Source organism: Bos javanicus, chromosome 1, assembly GCF_032452875.1.
Source record: "Bos javanicus breed banteng chromosome 1, ARS-OSU_banteng_1.0, whole genome shotgun sequence".
In the NCBI taxonomy this organism is placed as follows: Eukaryota; Metazoa; Chordata; class Mammalia; order Artiodactyla; family Bovidae; genus Bos; species Bos javanicus.
This window is the reverse complement of record NC_083868.1, coordinates 38,729,467-38,751,921: the sequence shown is the minus strand read 5'-3', so window position 1 is coordinate 38,751,921 and position 22,455 is coordinate 38,729,467. Positions and strand designations below refer to the sequence as shown.

General features: G+C 38.1%; 1 protein-coding gene across 1 annotated transcript in view; it reads right to left on the bottom strand.

The window, feature by feature from the left end:
• Positions 1–13,920: 13,920 nt before the first annotated feature.
• NSUN3 (NOP2/Sun RNA methyltransferase 3) overlaps positions 13,921–22,455 on the bottom strand; it is a 61,049-nt gene continuing 52,514 nt past the window's right edge. The window contains exon 6 of the mRNA XM_061435108.1: positions 13,921–16,010. Coding sequence (XP_061291092.1) covers positions 15,740–16,010 — 271 coding nt within the window. The 3' untranslated portion in view covers positions 13,921–15,739. The remainder of the gene's footprint in view (positions 16,011–22,455) is intronic.

The window sequence follows — 22,455 nt, the reverse complement described above, 5'->3', positions numbered from 1 at the left end:
GGAGTGTTGGCAACAAACTCTGCTCCAGACATTGTTCTAGTGTGTCAGAAATAAAAGATAAGATTAAAGTCCCTGCCTTGAAGGAGCTTACTCTCCGGTGGTATTCCTTCCTCTTAAACCTCTTAAACGTTTGGAATTCTGCAAGTTATAGACATAAGCCTAAGAAAAATGAAACTACTCAAAATTTAAGAACAGCATGACTAATCTTCTGTAACGGATACTGATGCAGAGGAAAGTTCATTGGGTTCACTTAAACTGATAATATATGAAAGTGTAAGATTTTCAGTTTCTCATAAAATACTAATTGTGTGAGAGGCAGATTAGTGTAAAGAAAAATGCTTTATAATAAAAGTACATGAACATATATGTAAGAGATACTGCTTTTTATACTTGACCTGCTTGGCGGAGGAGCTGTTAGTACTTTCTTCTGTACTAAGTGGGTTGCAGGACTCTATGGGCTGAACGAAAAGGTGTCATTCAAACAGCACCCTTAGGTCCTGCTTGATCCTGCTTGGCTCCTAAGGCCCAGCAGACCCAGTACTAAACTGGGAGTCTCAGTACTCATGTTCTAGTCTTAACTCTGCAACCATTATCAGAACCTTTATCTGAAGTGATAAGCCTTATCACTTTTAAGAACATCGGCATCCTTACCTGCAAAGCAAGAGGGATAGAAAATATGCTCAGATTTTGCTAGGACATTCTCTGATTCTTTGAATCTTGTGTTCCTAGATCAGCTGGGAATGAGCATAATCAAGAGGTAGTAAAATCCAGGTATGGCCACTGCCATTCCCCCTTAAATCCACAAGGTTTCTGTTTCCTCTCTTCTGGCAACTCGGTTTACACAGTCATCTTTGAACTCACCAGATTACCAAATCCAATGTTGTTCTTTCTTTTCTCTGATCTTTTTTGTAGCCCGTGACTCTGGTGATCAAATGCACCTTCTTAAAATTAAGTCTTTCCTTGGCAACTCTTGAACTGTCCTGCTTCTTTTCCATCTCAAACTATTCCCTCTGACTTCAGCCCTGACTGACCATCTCCACTGTGATTGCTCCACCAGGGCTTTTCATTACATGTATTGTGTGCATATCCCAAGTATCAATAATCCACTGCTTTTTCCCATCCTCCCCAAAACCTTTCTAGGAGATTTCATCCTTCCCATGGCTTAAAATTTCACTTATATATAACTCCCACTTGTTTGGCTGAAATTCCAATCAGGTATCTCCAATTGCCTGGAAAATAGTTTCACTTAGATGTGAAAACAAAACAAAACAGATTAAGCCCAACATATTTAAAGCAATTCTTTTTCTCCCTCCAAGTAGCTTTCTCTATTTTTCTGTTTCCATCAACAATAGTACACATTCACTCTTCCATACCCAAAATCCTTGAGCTGGATGTAATTTGAAATTAGATATTTTCAGTTATTAGGAGAGTAATGTGTTACATATGCTATATATTTTTTAAGACTTTCAGGAGTATCTCAGTCGGTAGCTCTTTGATTGAACTAGATAACAATATGAAGGCTACTGTCATATTTATACATCTGCTGAGGAGCTGAGTCAGGGAAACAGGAAAAGCTGGGTTATAAGGTTGAACCAAATATCTTTTCTCACCATAAATATATGAATATTTATGGAGCAAAAATATGGTTATTTACATGGTAAATAAAGATACAAATAACTTCTCAGTTCAGGTAAAGTTTTGCTCCTAAAAGACTTCAGGTTACTGAAAAAATTATGAAAAATATTTTTTGGAGCATTTTTAGACTGGGGGTCATGAATTAAAGACTAATAATCATGAAAATAATATTTAAATACCAACTATTTATTGAAAACCAACCATCATCCAAGCACTGTGTTAGGCATTTATGTACCTTACAATAGAAATGAGAGTATTTGAAGTATATATTCTTATTTGCCTCATTTTATATATAGGAGCTTCCCTGATAGCTCAGTTGGTAAAGAATCCACCTCCAATGCAGGAGACCCTGGTTCAATTTCTGGGTTGGGAAGATCCGCTGGAGAAGGGATAGGTTACCCACTACAGTATTCTTGGGCTTTTCTTGTGACTCAGCTGGTAAAGAATCCGCTTGTAATGAGGGAGACCTGGGTTCAATCCCTGGGTTGGGAAGATCCCCTGGAGAAGGGAACAGTTACCTACTCCAGTATTCTGGCCTGGAGAATTCCATGGACACAGTCAATGGGGTCACAAAGAGTCGGACACAACTGAAGCAACTTAGCATGCACACACACACACAAATACATTTCACTGAGTACGAATCTACATTTCTGTTCATGCCACTCCAGCCTCCTAGAATGTCCTCTTCAAATGTCTCCATCTGCTGACACCTTTCCCATCTGTATAAGTTTAGTTGTGGTCCTCTACTTCCCTTAGCCATTCTTGGCATCTCCAGCTTATAATTATGACATCACTTAACACTCACTATTCATTTTACTTACAGTTATGCATTGACTTCTACTGTGACTTAACTTCATATTTGTGTCTTACATTTGCAACTAGATTGAAAATTTATCAACAATAATTTCATATTTCTCTGTACTCCATTCAACATTGAATATATCACATACAAGTGAAATTTATAACAAATTTTCTGTTTAAAGCACTTGGTGCAGGAGGATAAGAAAGAGAACCAATATCTTCCTAACTCGATACACCTTTAAGTTATATCAAAGTGTCCCAGATGATGGTGATAATAATATAGCATATAATCGAACTTACCTTAGAAAAATCTCTTAGGAAAGGGCTATACAGTTGTCTCTCAGTATCTGTGGGAGATTGATTCCAGCACCTCTCCACCTTCCCACCATGAATACTAACATCCATGGATGCTCAAGTCCCTGATTAAAAAATGGTATAGTATTTGCATATAACCTACATACATGCTTCTGTACATTCTAAATCATCTCTAGATTACTTATAATACCTAATACAAGGTAAATACTATATACATGGTTGCTAGTGTGGCAAATTCAAGTTTTGAGTTTTTGTCTGGACTTTTTTTTGAGTATTTTAAATCTGTGGTTTGTTGAATCCACAGATACAAAACCCATTAATATGGAGGGCTGATGGTATTGGAAATTTACCAACTGTGAATAAATTTAACACAGCCAGATTTTCCTCTCATCTCAAAAAAATTACTGTTTCTTCAATTTAGCACCTGATAAAAAGAGTAAAGGGCCACACTGTATAATTAATATGTGTATATAAGTAGTACAATCATACCCAGCATCAGACGATGCTCACAGCAACAGAGGCACACAGCGAGGGTACGTCTGCCACGAATCTCTCATCATATACTCACTGCCATGCACACACTCACTAAATATGAAATGAATTGTGACTCTCTTTCTCTTTAGTCACCAGTTTCCCAGAACTTAAATGCTTGTTCAGAGGGGATCTGAAATTACCTCTTGTTAGGCAGAATTCTAAGATGGCCCCCAAGAATCCCACCCTCTGTAACTCAAACCCTTGTAGAATTCCCTAGCTCTACGAATTATAGAGCCAGGCCTATGAATATAGTGGAATATCACCCCCATGTTTGGATTAGTATTGATTATTATTTATCAGTTAATTTTGAGTTCATCAAAAGAGAGGTTACACTAGGTGGGCCTGACCTGATAAAGTGAACAGTTAAAGACAGTGGTGCTCAACTGTTTTGGCACCAGGGACCAGTTTTACTGAAGACCATTTTTCCACTAGGGGAGGGGAGGGGAATGGTTTGGGTTTCTCCCATCGCACACCTCCTGCTGTGTGGCCCAGTTCCTAACAGGCCATGGACCAGTTTGGGGACTTCCCTGGTTAAAGGCAGTAGGGCTTTTCCTGAAGGAAGAGATCAAAAGATTCACAAAGTGAGAGGGCCTATACAGGGAGCCATGGGACAGGACCTGCCAGTGCCTTCTAGTTGTTAGGAGCTAGTATGAAAATTAGCTGAGCAAGCTTGGAAACACATCTGCCCCTAGTCAGAGCTCTAGATGAGGGCACACCTGGCCCACATCTTGATTTTTAACCTTTCGCTGCAACTATAATCAGAGGGCCCCATTAAGATGATTCATGAAAGCTGTGAGAGAAGTTTGTACTCTTTTTAAGCTGTTAAATTTGTGGTAAATTGTGGAAAGAGAACTGCCATACAACCCAGGGATCCCACTGCTGGGCATACATACCAAAGAAACCAGAACTGAAAAAGACATGTGTACCCCAATGTTCATCGCGGCACTGTTTACAATAGCCAGGACATGGAAGCAACCTAGATGTCCATCGGCAGACAAATGGATAAGAAAGCTGTGCTACATATACACAATGGAGTATTATTCAGCTATTAAAAAGAACACATTTGAATCAGTTCTAATGAGGTGGATGAAACTGAAGCCTATTATACAGAGTGAAGAAAGTCAGAAAGAAAAACACCAATACAGTATATTAACACATATATATGGAATTTAGAAAGATGGCAATGATGACCTTATACGCGAGATAGCAAAAGAGACACAGATGTAAAGAACAGACTTTTGGACTCTGTGGGAGTAGGCGAGGGTGGGATGATTTGAGAGAAGAGCATTGAAATATGTATATTACCATATGTGGAACAGATCACCAGTTCAAGCTCGATGCATGAAATAGAGCACTCAAAGCTATTGCACTGGGACAACCCAGAGGGATGGGATGGGGAGGAAGGTGGGAGGGGGGTTCAGGACAGGGGACACATGTACACCCTTGGCTAATTCATGTCAATGTATGGCAAAAACCACTACAATATTGTAAAGTAATTAGCCTTCAATTAAAATAAATACATAATTTTTTAAAATGTGTGGTGAATTGTGATACAGCAGAAGAAAACCTAATACATCTGCTTTCCATATATCAGACACTGTGCTAAGTACTTTAAATTCACAATGTATCAATTATTCTGTTCTAGAGCTGAGGGATCTGAAGTTTAAAGAGGTTACATAATTTGCCCAAGTTTTGCAGGAAGTAACTGAGACAGGATTTTACATCCAGATTTACTAACAATGCCCATGTTCTGAACCACCACTGACAGCAAAGTTGGGCGTTCTACTTTGGCTTCACTGCCTCATCTAATGTCCTGAAAGTCAAACAGCGTTTTCATCAAACTCTGTGTGGATTTTTACTCCTTTCTACTGAGAACTTTCTTACTTCATTGATACTGAAAAGTCCTGTTTAATGTATTTCATTAAACATTTATGAAACACCTATGCTAGAAAGCACTGAATGAAGAGATGGGGGAATTCAAAGATTGATAAGACAGCCCTTGATCCTCAAGTTTCTTACATACTAGTGGGAAAACAAACTCATACGTAATATCACAAAGGAGTAATCTTATGCAATAAGATGCAGAAACACATTTACATACTCACTTCAGATGACACTAGATTTATGCGAGTTTTCTGGTCCCTAAGATTGAGAAATAAAGGAATCCTCAACTAATTTTATATTTGCTCCTAAAATTTTATTGTCCTCTTAATATAGGCTAAGCATTGCTCTAAGTACTTAAAACTATCATTTTATTTACCTTTCACAAAAATCTATAACTGTGGATATTATTATGTTATTATCATTTTACTGATAATATAAGGAAACTATGATACAGAGGTTAATAATTTGCTTAACATCACAAACTCTGCAGTTTGATTCTGATACATATACACTTAACCAGTACACCTTCTATAACCATTTTATTAAACAAACAAAAAAAAGAGGATAAAGGGTAAATAAAAGCCATGTGGAGAATGGGGTATGTGAAGGGAGATAAACAGATATTTGCTGCAGTTGAACATGGAATTTAAATATGTTTCTCTATACCCAAGGGAAAATGGGAAATAACTTGATTTACATCGACTTCCTAATCTGAAAATATTCACTAAAAACTAAGAGAAATTCATAATTAAGGCCTTACATGGGAATGACTTTGAATGATACCGTGTACAATGTCTTATATGAGATTTATTTAAATGTCCCCAAACTGACTGTTACTTGAGCCAAGAACAAGACAGTAAGTTCTGGGAAGGCATATGAAAATGAATTAACATAGTATAATATGCACCTTTTTACTTGATGAAGAAGGGAATGGCTGGTTAGCATTGTCTTCAAACTGTAGGTCACAAACCATTAGTGGGTCATGAAATCAACTAAGTCAGAATCAGTTTTTTTTTTTTTTTTAATTGTATGTGTCAGGGGGCCACATCTCAAGTTTAGAGATAAATATTTTGTAATAAAAGTTTCTGTGTCTATGGGTTTATATGTGTGTGTCATCTTATATATGGGATTCATGTTTCTTTATAAAATTCGAAAGCCACTGCCTCAGCTTAGCTTCATCTTGACTACTAGTTATCTCAGGTGGGATCTTGTCAAAGCTCCATAAAAAACTGTACCATACTGAAGTCACTAGAGAGTGTTTGGAGTGTAGCTTGAGTTGTTGATTAAAAGGATATCCTCATGCTTTAGATTTTAGGCAAAAAAGTGGACATGAAGTCGTTTTGTTAGCAAAGAGGTTTTTATTTGTGCTTAGATGGAGGAGAATCTCATTTCTGCAGACAGTGGGGACTGCAGGAATGGGTAGCGAAGGGACAGAAGTATCTCTCATGAAGCAGATCTATTTGCTCTATTCAAGTGCTTGAGTGCCTGCCCTGACCCTGCCCCATCCACAGGATGACCATGTGACTGGTGTGTTCATGACAGTCCTAGTTACATCAGTTGTCCTGGTGTAATTATTAATAGCTTACACTTCCACTCTCAAACATGTCCTGGTTGGATGATACATTACATGACCATCCTTTCAGCAAGCAAAAAAAAAAAGTCCCTGGTCTGCAAAGAAATATTTGTAGGGAAGGGCTATGGACCAAAGACATGTTATCCTTTTATTTAAATTATGATTTCCACATGCTTCTCTCTCTCCTGGCAAACTCTCTGAGCCACATTTGTCAGAGGATGCTCCACATTTTCCTACTCAAGAATATCAGTAAAGACTAGAGAAGTGTTACATCAAAGCTCATGATTCATAGTTAACTGAGCACCTATGAGAATTTGGTTAGTTGTATATTTCATTTGAGACTATTCTGAATTTCAATAAAAAACATACGTAGGCATACCGTGCATCATCTCGATAGTCACAATCATGTGCGTGTGTGTGTGTGCATGCTCAGTCATGTCCAACTCTTTGCAATCCCATGGACTGCAGCCCACCAGGCTCCTCTGTCCATGGTATCTTCCAGGCAAGAATACTGGAGTGGGTTGCCATTTCCTTCTCCAGGGAAATCTTCCTGACCCAGGGATCAATCTTGCATCTCTTGTATTTCCTACATTGGCACGCAGATTCTTGACCACGCCAGTGCTTATGGTGTTTCTCTTATCAGTAAGTGAAAACCAAGTAGTACTATTTTAAATATTTGTGGAAAAATAACCTAACAAACCTCAAAGTATTCTTAATAAACAAATCTGGATTCATGGACAGTTGGAGATAAAATGGCATCCTAAGACACCACAAAAATAAAGATTTTTCTGAAGTCCAAATAGAGAAAACTGGTAGAAGAATGGAAAAATGATGGGATGCATGATAGCCAAGACACTGAACTCCAGAGCCCTATACCTTAATAATAGATATCACACCCAGATTTTAAGTGGCAATGTAGTTTTTCAACAGAACAGTATCCTCTAATTTTAAATGAATGCTACTTATTTCAACTTTTTCAACTTTTAAAAATTTTATAGGGTGTTATAGATTTTAAAATTGTATAAAACTATAAGTACACAGAATATTACACACAGTTCTGTTTGTAGCTAAATAAATACTTAATAAAAGCACTGGGGCTGCAAAGAATTTTTTATCTTTAAAGGGGTACTTATATTACCAAAGTTTGAGACCAGTAAGAGTGAAAAATATCATGCTTGGAAATAGACTGGTCTTCTGCAAAAAAGCAAGAGAAACCACCAGATTCTCTGGTACACTGATATGTGAGCAAAACAGAATATAACTCCAAAGAGTATGAGCTGACATGGGCAGCTGTACTTGTCAACTGGACTCTCCTGCCTGCTTCTCCCTGGGATGGTTCCATTGCCTACTCGGATCTTCCTCTTCTGTTTATCAACTTCTCTTAGATTTATGTTAGTTCTCTACTACCGTCTGTCTCTTTCTGCCCATGACTTTTGTACCCAATATTAGTCTTTAACTTCGATCTCAACTATAGGTTAGAGAAATTTTTTTAAAAAGAGATTGGATTAAATAAAACAATACTTAAATACTTAGAACAATGTCTGTGATGTAGTAATAACTCAAAACATTTCACTTCCCCTGTTGCTGCTAAGTCGCTTCAGTTGTGTCCGACTCTGTGTGACCCCATAGATGGCCTCCTACCAGGCTCCTCTGTCCCTGGGATTCTCCAGGCAAGAACACTGGAGTGGGTTGCCATTTCCTCCTCCAATGCGTGAAAGTGAAAGTGAAAGTGAAGTCGCTCAGTCGTGTCAGACTCTTAGCGACCTCATGGACTGCAGCCTACCAGGCTCCTCCGTCCATGGGATTTTCCAGGCAAGAGTACTGGAGTGGGGTGCCACTGCCTTCTCCTAGAGATAATTTATTTTACTTGAAAACTTAGGTAACCAAGGTTTAGAAAGTTTAAGACCTATTTACTGTCAAAGATCAATTTGAAGGCAGAAGTAGTTCCAAATAACAATAATTTTCACATTAAAAAAAAACCCTGGAGTAACTGATAAGTTTATAGAGAATAAGATTTTTCTATCATTCTGCAAGTGTTACTTTAATAATCTGTTTTTTTACTGTCCTTGATGTGCTGAAGTACAATTTCCTTCTATTTTAAGACATTCTCATCTACTGTTCTGCCCTTGGATATTCCTTATAGGTTTGAAGTATCCTCCAGAAGACTATTATGGATTTATCCATTGGCATTCCAACTTTATTACTGAGCCTATTTCATTTTGAGATTTTCCCATACTGTATGCATGCCTAAGCATGCCCATAATATAGTGGATTCTCTATTTAATTTACATCTCTCAGTCGAATGCACAAGCTTTTGAAAATGGTTTGACTATTCTTTCCATTTGCTGTTAAAAAAAAAAAACGAAGTATTGCAGCCCAAAATATACAGCTTTCAGATAGGAGTATAAGAGCAAAAAAAAAAAAAAAACTATTTTAAAATGTCTAGATCACTTTGAAAAAAATTACATCATATCTTCTAGAAGAACTCCAGCTAATTATAGAGTGGGAAATACAAGTTATTTAAAGGGTATCCTGTAAGTATTCAATCAATAAGCTGGAACACTTTATACACTGTGATAACAGACTTGCTCAGTAGAATTATTCATATTTTTATGAGGTTAAAGAGGATGTAACTGTGTGTATGTATATCTGTATGTGTGAGATCTCAAAGCAAGAGAACCTAGTATTAAATGCTAAAAGGACTCAGATTTCATCCTGAAGGCAATGGGGAATCCCCGAAAAATTTTAAGCAGGGGTTTTGTTGTAGGGTTTTTTGTTGCTTCAGCTGCAATAGAGAGCATGGATGGTGTGGTGTGAGGCAGCAGGTGGAAAGGTGAATTGTGAAGAAAATTCAATAGTTCAGGTGACCTTAACTGAGGCAAAGCCAAAAATACCAAGAGAGAACAATAAAAAAGGTAAGATTTGGTTATTATCAAGAGGTGAGAGTGAGGAAGAGGATAGAGAAAAGATTAACTTCCAGGTTTCTAACTTGTGAGGACAGAAGGCTGGAGGTGCTTCTAAACAGAATGAGAAGGAGTATGCACTAGGAAAGACTTAGGACATTCACTCTGATAGCCATAATTTTCTCAGGGAACTAAGAGGTGGGAGCACCTTCTGAGAGAAAAGAGCAGAGTGTTTATACAGATGAGTTGTGGAGAACAGTGGAAGCTGGGAAAAGTCATTGATGAGAATGGAAAAGGAAGCTGGCCAAAGAACAGTCAAAGTTATTAAGCAAGTTAAAGTCTTGGGAGAGGCAAGTGAGCATGCATTTGTAGTGAAATCAATCTGCACAGGTGTGTGAATTTACAAAAAACTTCAATCTGCACTACTATATGATTTTCTTTTTTTCCCAAATAATGATCATCCATCTCCATACATCAGTATAAGCATGGACCACTGGACTTATCTAGAGTTGCAAGTTTAAATACCAGACATAACAGAATGCAAAAGCATGAAGGAGGTGAAAGCACTGTGAGAAAAATTTTAAGTTATCAACCACAGGGTCGAGGATGGATAAGGAAAGGAGACCAGGAGAGAAAAGACAGTAAGGATTTAAGAACAGGGGTGTCAAGAAAATTGGAGTGCAGTTTTATTGAGAATGAGAGAGTAAGAAAGCTGGAAGAACAGAAGGTACTGAGATTAAATTTCCCTAAATGGAAAAATTCTAGATTTGTTTTGTCCAATATGGTAGCCACTTGCCATGTGTGGCTATTTACATTTAAATTCAATAGAATTAAAAATTGTGTTCCTCAGTCACACTAGCCATATTTCAAGTGTTCAATAACCATGCAGGGCTACCATATTGTCTGTATTGGCCAGTGTGGATAAAACATCTCCATCATACAGAAAAGTCCACTGGACAGTGTGGCTCTAGTTAATGCCCAACTCTAGGAAATTTCTAGGAGTGTAGAAGACAAATGGAGACGAAAGCCATTGGGCAAGAGGCAGTAAAGGAATCAGGAAGGTGGAATATTTGATTGGCTTCCCACAGTGATAATGAATTCAGCCTGTGGTAGGAGTTCCAATGAGGAAGATATGAGCTAGATGCTAAAGTCCTCATCAAATGTTGGGAGTATGACCAGATAGATGAATGTGTAAACTTTGCTAAGAGTTGTAGTGTTTTTCTTAATAGTGTATCCGAAACCCTTCAGGACTGTAATAGTGTCCTTTGCTTCTGAAACATGCTAGATGGATTCAATCTAGACCCAACCCCAGAGTGATGTTCCAAACCCCACTTAAACCTCTCCTGAACCATTCTCCTGGTTCAAAATTCACCTCTGTTGAAACTATATCAACAGTAGCTTCAGCCACCTGAATACTGTGGGGTGAAAAAAGAACCTGTTACCTCTAGTTGTCAGGTTAACTAAGTAGCTGAAAATAATGCATCTATGGCATAGCTTCACGGGAAAGATTTAACAAAAACTACTTCTGCTAGGATATACGACAAAAAGTCATCACTTTGAAGAAGATAGGCAGTCTGGGTATGTCAGTTGTGTTTATTGGGCTTCCCAGGTGGCACTAGTGGTAAAAGATCTGCCTCCCAATGCAGAAGATGCAGGAGACGTGGGTTATATCCCTGGATGGGGAAGATGCTCTGGAGAAGAGCATGGAAACTCACTCCAGTATTCTTGCCTGAAGAGTCCCATGGACAGAGGAACCTGGTGGGCTACAGTCCATAGGGTCATAAAGAGTTGGACACAACTGAAGCAACTTAGCATGCACACACATTGTGTTTGTTAAACACATTTGTTATAATCTAGGATTTGCACTTAGACTTTTTATGATCAAGAGGGGTGGCTATCAACGAAACTAGTTACACTGGCTCTTCATGGCTAAAAATATCACACAAAACAATTTCCAGTGGCATATGAGCTAGGTGCCACCAGCCTTCCCTTTTCTTAAGCATTGACAGCTATGAGCTACAAGACCACAGCAATCCTGCCCTACTAACATTAAAAAACGAGTCAGCACAAGTACTCTGGTCCTCTCATTCCTCAGTCCCTCACCCCAGAAATTACTGTAGTACCAGAATGTGGGTAAAGTTTACCATTCTGCAAAGGTTAGTAACACTTTGGTTGAGTAAATGAACAATCACATCACTTAGTAATTATAAGCTAAAATAAGCCCAGTCCCTTTTTTCTTCTATCACCACTGCTAATCCTTCTTAATTTGCCCATTCTTGTTAATATCTGCAATTTTACTTTCACTTGTTTTTAAGAACTAGATGTTTTTAAGAAGCTGGATGTTTCTTATTTCTCAATAGCTATACAGTTTTAGTCTGTTGATTCTGCTAGGTTATACAGTTATTTGTGTGTAATGGGCTCTTCCACAGCAATATGCAGCAGAAAATTCCTTTTGACAAGCCATAGCAAGTTTAATTGAGTCATGACGTATGCCATCAAACAGCTTCCAATGAGGCAAAGGGTCTTTTTCCTAAGGTAGCATATGCTTTCACCCAGTTTCAACATGGCTATATGATCTCATATGACGAAGGAAATTATTTTCTTCATTTATGAAACGTTACAGAAAGGTATGGAGTTAATATTTGATTGAGCTAATTAAATTTTCAAGAGGAATATGCTCCATGAGGCTTTCCTCCCCCTTAGATTTAGTGAAACCTCTTTTTACAAAATCTTAGCATTGAATTAACAGGTCAATTTTTTAAGTTTGTCTTTCCACTCTATAGTTTAATCATTCCCTAGTGAGAATCCCAAATCAATTCTTTTAAAATTTCCACTCTATTTTAAATGTTGCATAAGTAATATTAATAGAAATGACTCTTGTCAATATAGCATCTACGATTCTTTCCCACTTTGCAGCCTGAAGGCATTCCAAATTCTGACATCACTTTTAATGTTTTCAGGACAGATGCTGTTAGGGCTTTCAGCACAAGTAGTAGATAATCAGCAGGCATTAGTTAACTTGTGAACCTTCATCTGAATATCCTTCAGATACTCAGGGGATCTGGGTGATATTAGAGCTGCAATGTCAGCCTGAAAAGTAACATCAGTAATGGGCATCATCCTTACTTCCCTCCCCAGTATAGCAATAAGGCAAGGAAAAGAAGATAGTAAACCATTGATTTGAACCATATAAATGAGATGAACATAAATTGTGCTATCTGTTATATTCGTCCCCGATGCAAAATTTACCTAACATATAACATAAGTACTCCCATTCAACTGCATCAAAGGACTTCTTGGCATCTAATAAAATTGTTGGTACTGGTTCCAATTTTCCTTTGTATTTCAGATGAGTTGCATTAGCCTATGCAGATTATCTCATGCTTATCCCCAGACATAAAGTCTTTCTTGGATAAGGGCCTATTAGATTTGTGATTACTTCATGTAGCAAGTGTTGCAGTATCTATTATTTTATGCCTGCTGACATTGTATAAAAGGATATTTTTCATAATACTGTTAAGGGAGTAACATGCAATCTTCAGTATAAGGCTATATAGATATGTAATAGTATAAAGAACCATAGGCTGCCTTGATTCCAAGCCACAGATAATATCTGAAGCTTTAAAAATTCAGTACAAACCATTTAAATGCTTTACACTTATTCACAGTCTATTTCTGAAACTATGGGCTGTTCAGCGTGCTGATGGCAGAGAAGTTAATGTGTTGGTAAGCAACCTAGATTTTTATAAAGCTATTCTGAAAGTAACTCAATGCCACAGAAAGTAATATCAATTACTCCTTGCTTTTCAGTTGACATTGCAAGGCTGCTCCAAACTCCTACTCTTCAATTCAGCACCTGCAAAGAAAAGGAAGGCACAGAATGCCTCTATGGGAGATTTCTGGGCATTGCAATCACAAGAGGTACTTCCTTCAAAAATGGCCTGAAACACTTCAAAGTTGGGGTTCTTCCCCCAAGTACTACTTAACCCTCTCATGCCCTGAGAATAGGGAATTGCAAATACAGGGAAGGCTGAGTAATGAAGAATAAGGATGAAGCCAGTAGATAATCTTTAGGGTTCCTATGAACTATATCCCGTGAAACAGAGCAGAATAGTGAGAAGGAGCTAGACTTTGAAGCTAATTTTAATCTTGGTTCCACTCCTTACTTACCAGCATAGACTTGGCCAGCTAGGAACAGCACTAAACTTGGGTCTTCTCATTCAGAAAAGGTACTCAAGATACTCACTCTTGGAGTTGTTTTAAAGTTCAAAAAAGTAACATATAAAGAAAAATATTTAATGTTCAATGAATTGTCAGATGTTCCACTATAATAACTGCTAACAATAGTGAGCTATAGGTATATCTAAATTTGCATTTTTCAGGAATCACAGAAAGGCCTAATCCAATGGCATACCAAGTATTCAAATTAGGCACTGTGTTGGGAAAACAATGACATTCAACAAAGTGCACTGTGACAACTTACTTTGACATTAATCTACACAAAATGGACTTTTTAAACATCACAGTAAGTGAAGGCAGGATTCTAAATTGAAAAAACAATAAGGACAAACTAAACACACGTACACACACACACACGTAAAAAAAATCTTTTCCATTATTATTACTCTTCTGTATTTATCTGGTATATCTGATTGAGTCCAAGAGATCCAGCTTTTCTTCAAATATATTGGTTAGATACAGAGGAAACAAAATGGTTAATGCAATGAAGATACAAAAATAATTCTTTTTAGGACTCCCCAGTTATAGCAACCCAGTTATACAGGTTTGCAAATCAAACAACAACAACAAAACAGTAAATTAGTAAACAGTCTCTAGTGTAAATGCACAGACTGTAATAATTCAAAAAGATTCAGATTTAACAAAATTTTTTATCTATACAGTTTTTTTTAAGCTATTTTTAAATAGATGGAATCTTTCAAAACACACTACCTAAATTTTCTTAATAGTGGGGAAAATATATTTGGACTCTTGAGTGAAGCAATTTCTAGAGAAAATAGAAGATCCAAACCTGAGGCTAAAACTCTAAGTACATACACAGAAAAGTACACAATATTCCCAGGATATGTGTAAACAAGGAGAGCCACTTCGTAAATGGTACTCGGTTTTGGTAACAGTATAATCCACTTTCATTAGGCATTTCCCTCTTGTGCATTAATATGTGACATCATACTCTCAGATAACATTTCATAACAGAGTGAAATAAAAAGCCCCTCCAGATTGCAACTGTAAGATAATCAGATTCTGTAGTGCTCATTATGACTGCAATTATGTAGCAAAACTCTCCAAATATAGTTCAGTTATTGCAGTTATTAATCATTCTGGTTTTGTTTCAAGTACTTGCTTTATAGCCTGCTGGATAGACTCCATTATTCTACAAGCTGAATGTCGAAAGTCAAACATGTGCATGTGAATCTGATGTTCTAACGGCCTTTCAACATAATTTACCCTTTCAATTCGTATTTGTGAATACAGAAAAAAAAATGGGGGAGAAATAAAGCTGGTGTCAATAGAGTCACTGACCTTTGCAGTAAACAGAAGATAGTTCGTAATGAAAAACAACTTGGCAAATAAGAAACTTATTTTGCTAGAACTAGAAATACTTCTGCCTAAGAAGTTAGTGTCAGAATACCAATCAGTTCTTACAGAAAAGGGGAAAAAAACCTCAGAGAATCTGTATATTTGATAAGGAGAAAAATGATAAGAGGGCCAGGAAATGTGCTTTTTTAAAGGTTCAAAGCACCAACATTATGGATAGAATGTATTTCTAAACATTTTATGCCTAAAACCATGTATTACTATTAATTTAACTACAAAAGGCCAAGTAAAATACAGTAGATTACAAACACCATCTGCAGCATCTTAAATCATTACTAGAGAAACATTTCTAGGAAAAATATACACCTGAAAAGTTCTGAAATGCCACAGTATTAAATAAATAGGATTCCAATCATATCCAGAGAAAGTGACTTCATTATTATTTAAATGTTAACATGCAGAGAGACTAGAAAAAGAAATATAATAATATATGCATGTGTTATCAATGTAATGGTTCACAAAAGGCATATCTCCCATTTCAAGTTGTCCATGATTTTTTCAATTTCGCAACATACATTGGGCCCCAGGCTTTACCCTTATCTGGAATCACCAAGAGCCCACATTCTTGGCCAGTGGGAGCAAATGTGAAGTCGCGGGAGCAAGTCCTTGCCATTTCCTTAATGTCCACAGGCATGATGTTACTGTAGGAGTTTAAAACTTCACTGATCACATCTTGATTTTCTGCCTTGGAAAGTGTGCACGTAGAGTACACAAGCAACCCTCCAGGACGTAAGGCCTTAATTGCAGACCTATGTGTAATCAGGAAAATGCAGATTGATTAGATACATTAACACAGAACTACGGAGGCTGAAGGCAAGAACGCTTATGAACTTGAAATTAATCGTACTCTGACTCTGACTATAATAACTGAGTGTATAGCCTTACAAATAGCCTTACAACTATTCCTTTCTAATAAATCCCTGACTAGAAAAATGACAATAAGACCAATCCACATGGGGAAGACAGAGAGTGTGTTTGGGTACTTTCTTGTTTTGTTCTTCTAAGGACCAGAGGATGGAGGTGGAGTATGGAGTAACTCGTTTTCTTGGAATACACTGAGTGGTACTAATGGATAAATATCAATAACCTCAGATATGCAGATGACACCACCCTTATGGTAGAAAGCAAAGAAGAACTAAAGAGCCTCTTGATGAAAGTGAAAGAGGAGAGTGAAAAAGTTGGCTTAAAACTCAACATTCAGAAAACTAAGATCATGGCATCTAGTCCCATAGCTTCATGGCAAATAGATGGGGAAACAGTTGACACAGTAGCTGACTTTATTTTTGGGGGCTCGAAAATCACTGCAGATGGTGATTGCAGCCATGAAATTAAAAGACGCTTACTCCTTGGAAGGAAAGTTATGACAACTTAGACAGCATATTAAAAAACAGAGACATTACTTTTCCAACAAAGGTCCATCTAGTCAAAGCTATGGTTTTTCCAGTAGTCATGTATGGATGTGAGAGCTGGACTATAAAGAAAACTGAGCGTGGAAGAATTGATGCTTTTGAACTGTGCTATTGGAGAAGACTCCTGAGAGTCCCTTGGACTGCAAGGAGATCCAACCAGTCCATCCTAAAGGAGATCAGTCCTGAATATTCAATGGAAGGACTGATGCTGAAGCTGAAACTCCAATACCTTGGCCTTCTGATGTGAAGAGCTGACTCACTGGAAAAGACCCTGAGCTGGGAAAGATTGAAGGCAGGAGAAGGGGACGACAGAGGATGAGATGGCTGGATGGCACCACCAACTCGATGGACATGAGTTTGAAGAGGCTCCAGGAGTTGGTGATGGACAAAGAAGCCTGGCGTGCTGTGGTCTATGGGGCCGCAAAGAGCTGGACACAACTGAGTGACTGAACTGAGCTGAACGGAACTGAACTAATGTGTAGGTGGAATGGAGCACCTGAATGTCAGGAAAGTGGTTAGGGCTCAGTAATAGATGAAGTTATGGGAACAAACAGGATTTCCCAGGAAAAGGACAAGACAAAAAAGTGGACTGAAGACAGACATCAAGAGAATATCTATATGCAAAGAAATCAGAACTTAGAAAAAAATTTAGAAGGCTTTTCCAGCTGAACATGTAGCTTCAAGGAAAAGATGGGAAGGAAGGTTTTTTCCCCACACCAAGGGGAAGATTTGAACATATCTGCAGATGCAGATCCAGGAGAACAGTCCCAGGACTTCAGGCTGCAAATGGAGGAGATAGCTTCAGAAAAGATGGACTCCAGCTCTTCATCTGAAACAACAAGGGAGAATGAACTGGGAACTGGGATGTTCTAAGGTAAACGGAAGTTCATGATAGAGCGTCTTGGTAAAAGTGGAGTGGGAAGCAAGGTCACCTACTGAGAGAGAAAACTAGAAAAGTTTTAGCCCTGTTGTTGTGGTTATAACCCCAGAGAAGTTACTAATCAAGAACTTCTCTCTACTGGATTCAAGAGCACAGACAGACCCATCTCACACCTATATTTAAACAACTAGAGCACATCCCAATAATTGAGTCTTCTAATGAAGACCCACATTATGCCTGCAATGCAGGAGACCTGGGTTCAATCCCGGGGCTGGGAAGACACCCTGGAGAAGGGAATGGCTACCCACTCCGGTATTCTGGCCTGGAGAATTCCATGGACTGACTGTATAGTCCATGGGGTCGCAAAGAGTTGGACACAACTGAGCAACTTTCACTTTCAAAGTGCTTTGCCACTCAGTCATGTCTGACTCTTTGCAACCCCAAGGACTGTAGCCCTCCAGGCTCCTCTGTCCATGGGGATTCTCCAGGCAAGAGTACTAGAGTGGATTGCCATGTCCTTCTCCAGGGGATCTTTCCAACCCAGGGATTGAACCTAGGTCTCCTGCACTGCAGGTGAATTCTGTACCATCTGAGCCACCAGGGAAGCCCTTACTTTCACAGAGCACATCCCAAATACTGGGGTTTCTAATGAAGATCCACATTATGAAAGTGAGTTCAAATTCTGTTTTCTATATTCAATATTAAAGGATTGAAAAATTCTAACTCAAGACAAGCAAACTGATGACAAGATTTTTTCCCTCTCTCCTTTAGACATCCTTAAATATAATGTGTTGAAAAATGTACTAACGCAAAGCAATAAAGTAAAAAGAACTGAGAAACTAACATTAACTAACAGTGATTTTGAGCACTTTTCTGAAATATGATATGTAGCTAGAGGAGTAGGAGTGAATGAAGAGAGTAGAGAGAGAACTACAGCCACAGAGGGCATTAATTTGATCTGTCGAACTACAGAGGAAAAGCACACAAAATGTTAACAGGAGTAAGAAGTGAAAACAAAGATATTAATTCAAAGCATATATAATAAACTACAGATTTCAGACTCCTTTTATGGCAAGTCAGAGAGCCAGGTAAAAAGTTGGAAGGTTTTTTTTTTTTTAATTGAAGTATAGTTGATTTACAACGCTGTGTTCATTTCTGCTGTATAGCAAAGTGATTCAGTTATACATTCTTTTCCTTTATGGTTTATCATAGGATATTGAATATAGTTCCCTTGGCTATACAGTAAGACCTTGTTGTCTATCCATTTTATGTATAATAGGTTGCACCTGCTAACCCCAAACTCCCAATCTACCCCTCCCCCACCTCCCGGCCCCCTTGGCAATCACAAATTTTTTCTCTATGTCTGTGAGTCTGTTTCTGTTTTACAGATAAGTTAATTTGTGTCATATTTTAGACTCCATATATGTGACATCATGGTATTTGTCTTTCTCTTTCTAACTTACTTCACTTAGTATGATAATCTCTAGGTTCATACATGAAGGCATCATTCCATTCCTTAGCAGCAGCAGCAGCAGCAGCATTCCATTATATATATATACACCACATCTTCTTTATCCATTCATCTGTCAATGGACATTTACGCTGTTTCCATGTCTTGGCTATTGTGAAGAGCACTGCTATGAACATGGGAGTGCATGTATCCTTTAGAATTAGTTTTCTCAGGATATATGCCCAGGAGTAGGACTGCTGAATCATATGGCAACTCTGTTTTTAGTTTTTTGAGGAACCTCCATACTGTTTTCCACAGTGACTACACCAACTTTCATTCCCACCAACACTGTGGCAGAGTTCCCTTTCTTCCACATCCTCTCCAACATTTGATATTTGTAGACTTTTTATTGATGGGCATTCTGACTGGTGTGTGGTGCCATCTCATTGTAGTTTTGATTTGCATTTCTCTAATAACTAGTGATGTTGAACATGATCCTTTCATGTTCCTATTGGCCATTTGTAAGCCTTCTTTGGAGAAATGTCTATTTCTGCCCATTTTCTGACTGAGCTGTCTATTTTTCTGTTGTTTTTGAACTGCATGAGCAGTTGTATATTTGTATATTTTGGATATTAAACCCTGCCAGTTGCATTGTTTGCAAATATTTTCTCCCATTCTGTAGGTTGTCTTTTGTTTTGTTTATGGTTTTCTTTGCTGTGCAAAAACTTTTAAGGTGATTGGGTCCCATTTGTTTATTTTTGCTTTTATTTCTATTGCCTTGGGAGACTGGCCTAAGAAAATATCGGTCCAATTTATGTCAGAGAATGTTTTGCCTATGTTCCCTTCTAGGAGTTTTATGGTGTCTTAAGGCTAATAGAGTTTTGCCAAGAGAATGTACTGGTCATAGCAAACACCATCTTCCAACAACACAAGAGAAGATTCTACATATGGACATCACCAGATGGTCAATATTCAAATCAGATTGATTATATTCTTTGGACATGAGTCTGGGTAAACTCCGGGAGTTGGTGATGGACAGGCAGGCCTGGCGTGCTGTGGTCTATAGGGTCACAAAGAGTCAGACACAACTGAGTGACTGGACTGTGTCATGTCTCACATTTAAGTCTTTAAGAATTTTAAATTTATTTTTGTGTATGGTGTGAGGGAGTGTTCTAACATCATTGATTTACATGCAACTGTCCAACTTTCCCAACACCACCTGGTGAAGAGACTGTATTTTTTTCCATTATATATTCTTGCCTTCTTTGTTGAAGATTAATTGTCCATAGGTGTGTGGGTTTATTTCTGGCTCTCAATTCTGTTCCCTTGATCCATGTCTGTTTCTGTGCCACCACACCATTTTGATTACTGAAGCACTGCAGTATTGTCTGAGGTCTTAGAGGGTTATGCTTGCTTCATTTTTGTTCTTCAGGATTCCTTTCATAATTCTGGGTCTTTTATGGTTCCATATAAATTTTTGGATCATTTTTTCTATTTCTGTGAAAAATGTCACAGATAATTTGATAGGGATTGTATTAAAACTATAGATGGCTTTGGGTGGTATGGCCAATGTAACAATATTAATTCTTCAAATTCAAGAGCATGGGATATCTTTCCATTTCTTTGAATCATCTCCCATTTCCTTAATTAATGTTCCATATAGTTCTTAGCACATAAGTGTTTCATTTATTTAGGTTTATTCCTAAGTATTTTGCGAGGAGTGTGATTTTACAAGGTTTTGTTTTTTTTTTACATTTCCTTTTTGACATTTGTTACTATAAATAAATGCAACTAAATTATGTATGTTGATCTTGTCTCCTGCTATATTGCTGAAGTCATTTATCAGTGCTAGTAATTTTTGTGTGGAATCTTTAGGGTTTCTACATACAGTATCATGCTACCTGCATATGATGACAATTTTATCTCTTCCCTAAAAGCTGGAAAATGTTTAATCTAAGAAAGTTGAATAATTATTTAGGAAGACCTAAGGCACTCCCTCAGCAGTGGCCACAGGACTGGAAAAGATCAGTTTTCATTCTAATCCCAAAGAAAGAAAATGCCAAAGAATGTTCAAATTACCACACAATTGCACTCATCTCACATGCTAGAGGAGAAGGCAATGGCACCCCACTCCAGTATTCTTGCCTGGAAAATCCCATAGACAGAGGAACCTCATAGGCTACAGTCCGTGGGGTCGCTAAGAGTCGGACACGACTGAGCGCCTTCACTCTGACTTTTCATTTTCATGCATTGGAGAAGGAAATGGCAACCCACTCCAGTATTCTTGCCTGGAGAATCCCAGGGACGGGGGAGCCTGGTAGGCTGCCGTCTATGGGGTCGCACAGAGTTGGACACGACTGAAGCAACTTAGCAGCAGCAGCAGCAGCACATGCTAGAAAAAACATGCTCAAAATTCTCTAAGCTAGGCTTCAAGAATATGTGAACTAAGAACTTCCAGATGTTCAAGCTGGATTTAGAAAAGGCAGAGGAACCAGAGATCATATTGCCAAATTCTGCTGGATCATTGAAAAAGCAAGAAAGTTCCAGGAAAACATCTACTTCTGCTTTATTAACTCTGCCAAAGCCTTTGACTGTGTGGATCAAAACAAACTGGAAAATTCTGAAAGAGATGGCAATACCATACCACCTTATGTGCCTCCTGAGAAACCTGCATGCAGGTCAAGAAGCAACAGTTAACCAGTCATGGAAAAATGGACTGGTTCCAAATTGGGAAAGAAGTACATCAAGGCTGTATATTGTCACCTTGCTTATTTAACTTATATGCAGAGTACATTATGTGAAATGCCAGACTGGATGAAGCACAAGCTGGAATCAAGATTGCAGGGAGAAATAACAATAACTTCAGATATGCAGATACCACCCTCATGGCAGTAAGTGAAGAGGAACTAAAGAGCCTCTTGATGAAAGTGAAAGAGGACAGTGAAAAAGTTGGCTTGAAACTCAACATTCAAAAAACTTAGATCATGGCATCCGGTCCCATCACTTCATGGCAAATAGACGGGAAAACAATGGACACAGTGACAGACTTTATTTTCTTGGGCTCCAAAATCACTGCAGATGGTGACTGCAGCCATGAAATTAAAAGATTCTTGCTCCTTGGAAGAAAAGCTATGACCAACCTAGACAGTGTATTAAAAAGCAGAGACATTGCTTTGCCAACAAAGGTCCATCTAGTCAACGCTATGGTTTTTCTAGTAGTCACGTACAGATGTGAGAATTGGACCATAAAGAAAGCTGAGCACCAAAGAATTGATATTTTGAACTGTGATGTTGGAGAAAACTCCTGAGAGTCCGTTCAATAGCAAGGGGATCAAACCAGTCAAAGCTAATGGAAATCAGTCCTGAATATTCATTGGAAGGACTGATGCTGAAGCTGAAGCTCCAATACTTTGGCCACCTGATGCAAAGAACTGATACACTAGAAAAGACCCTGA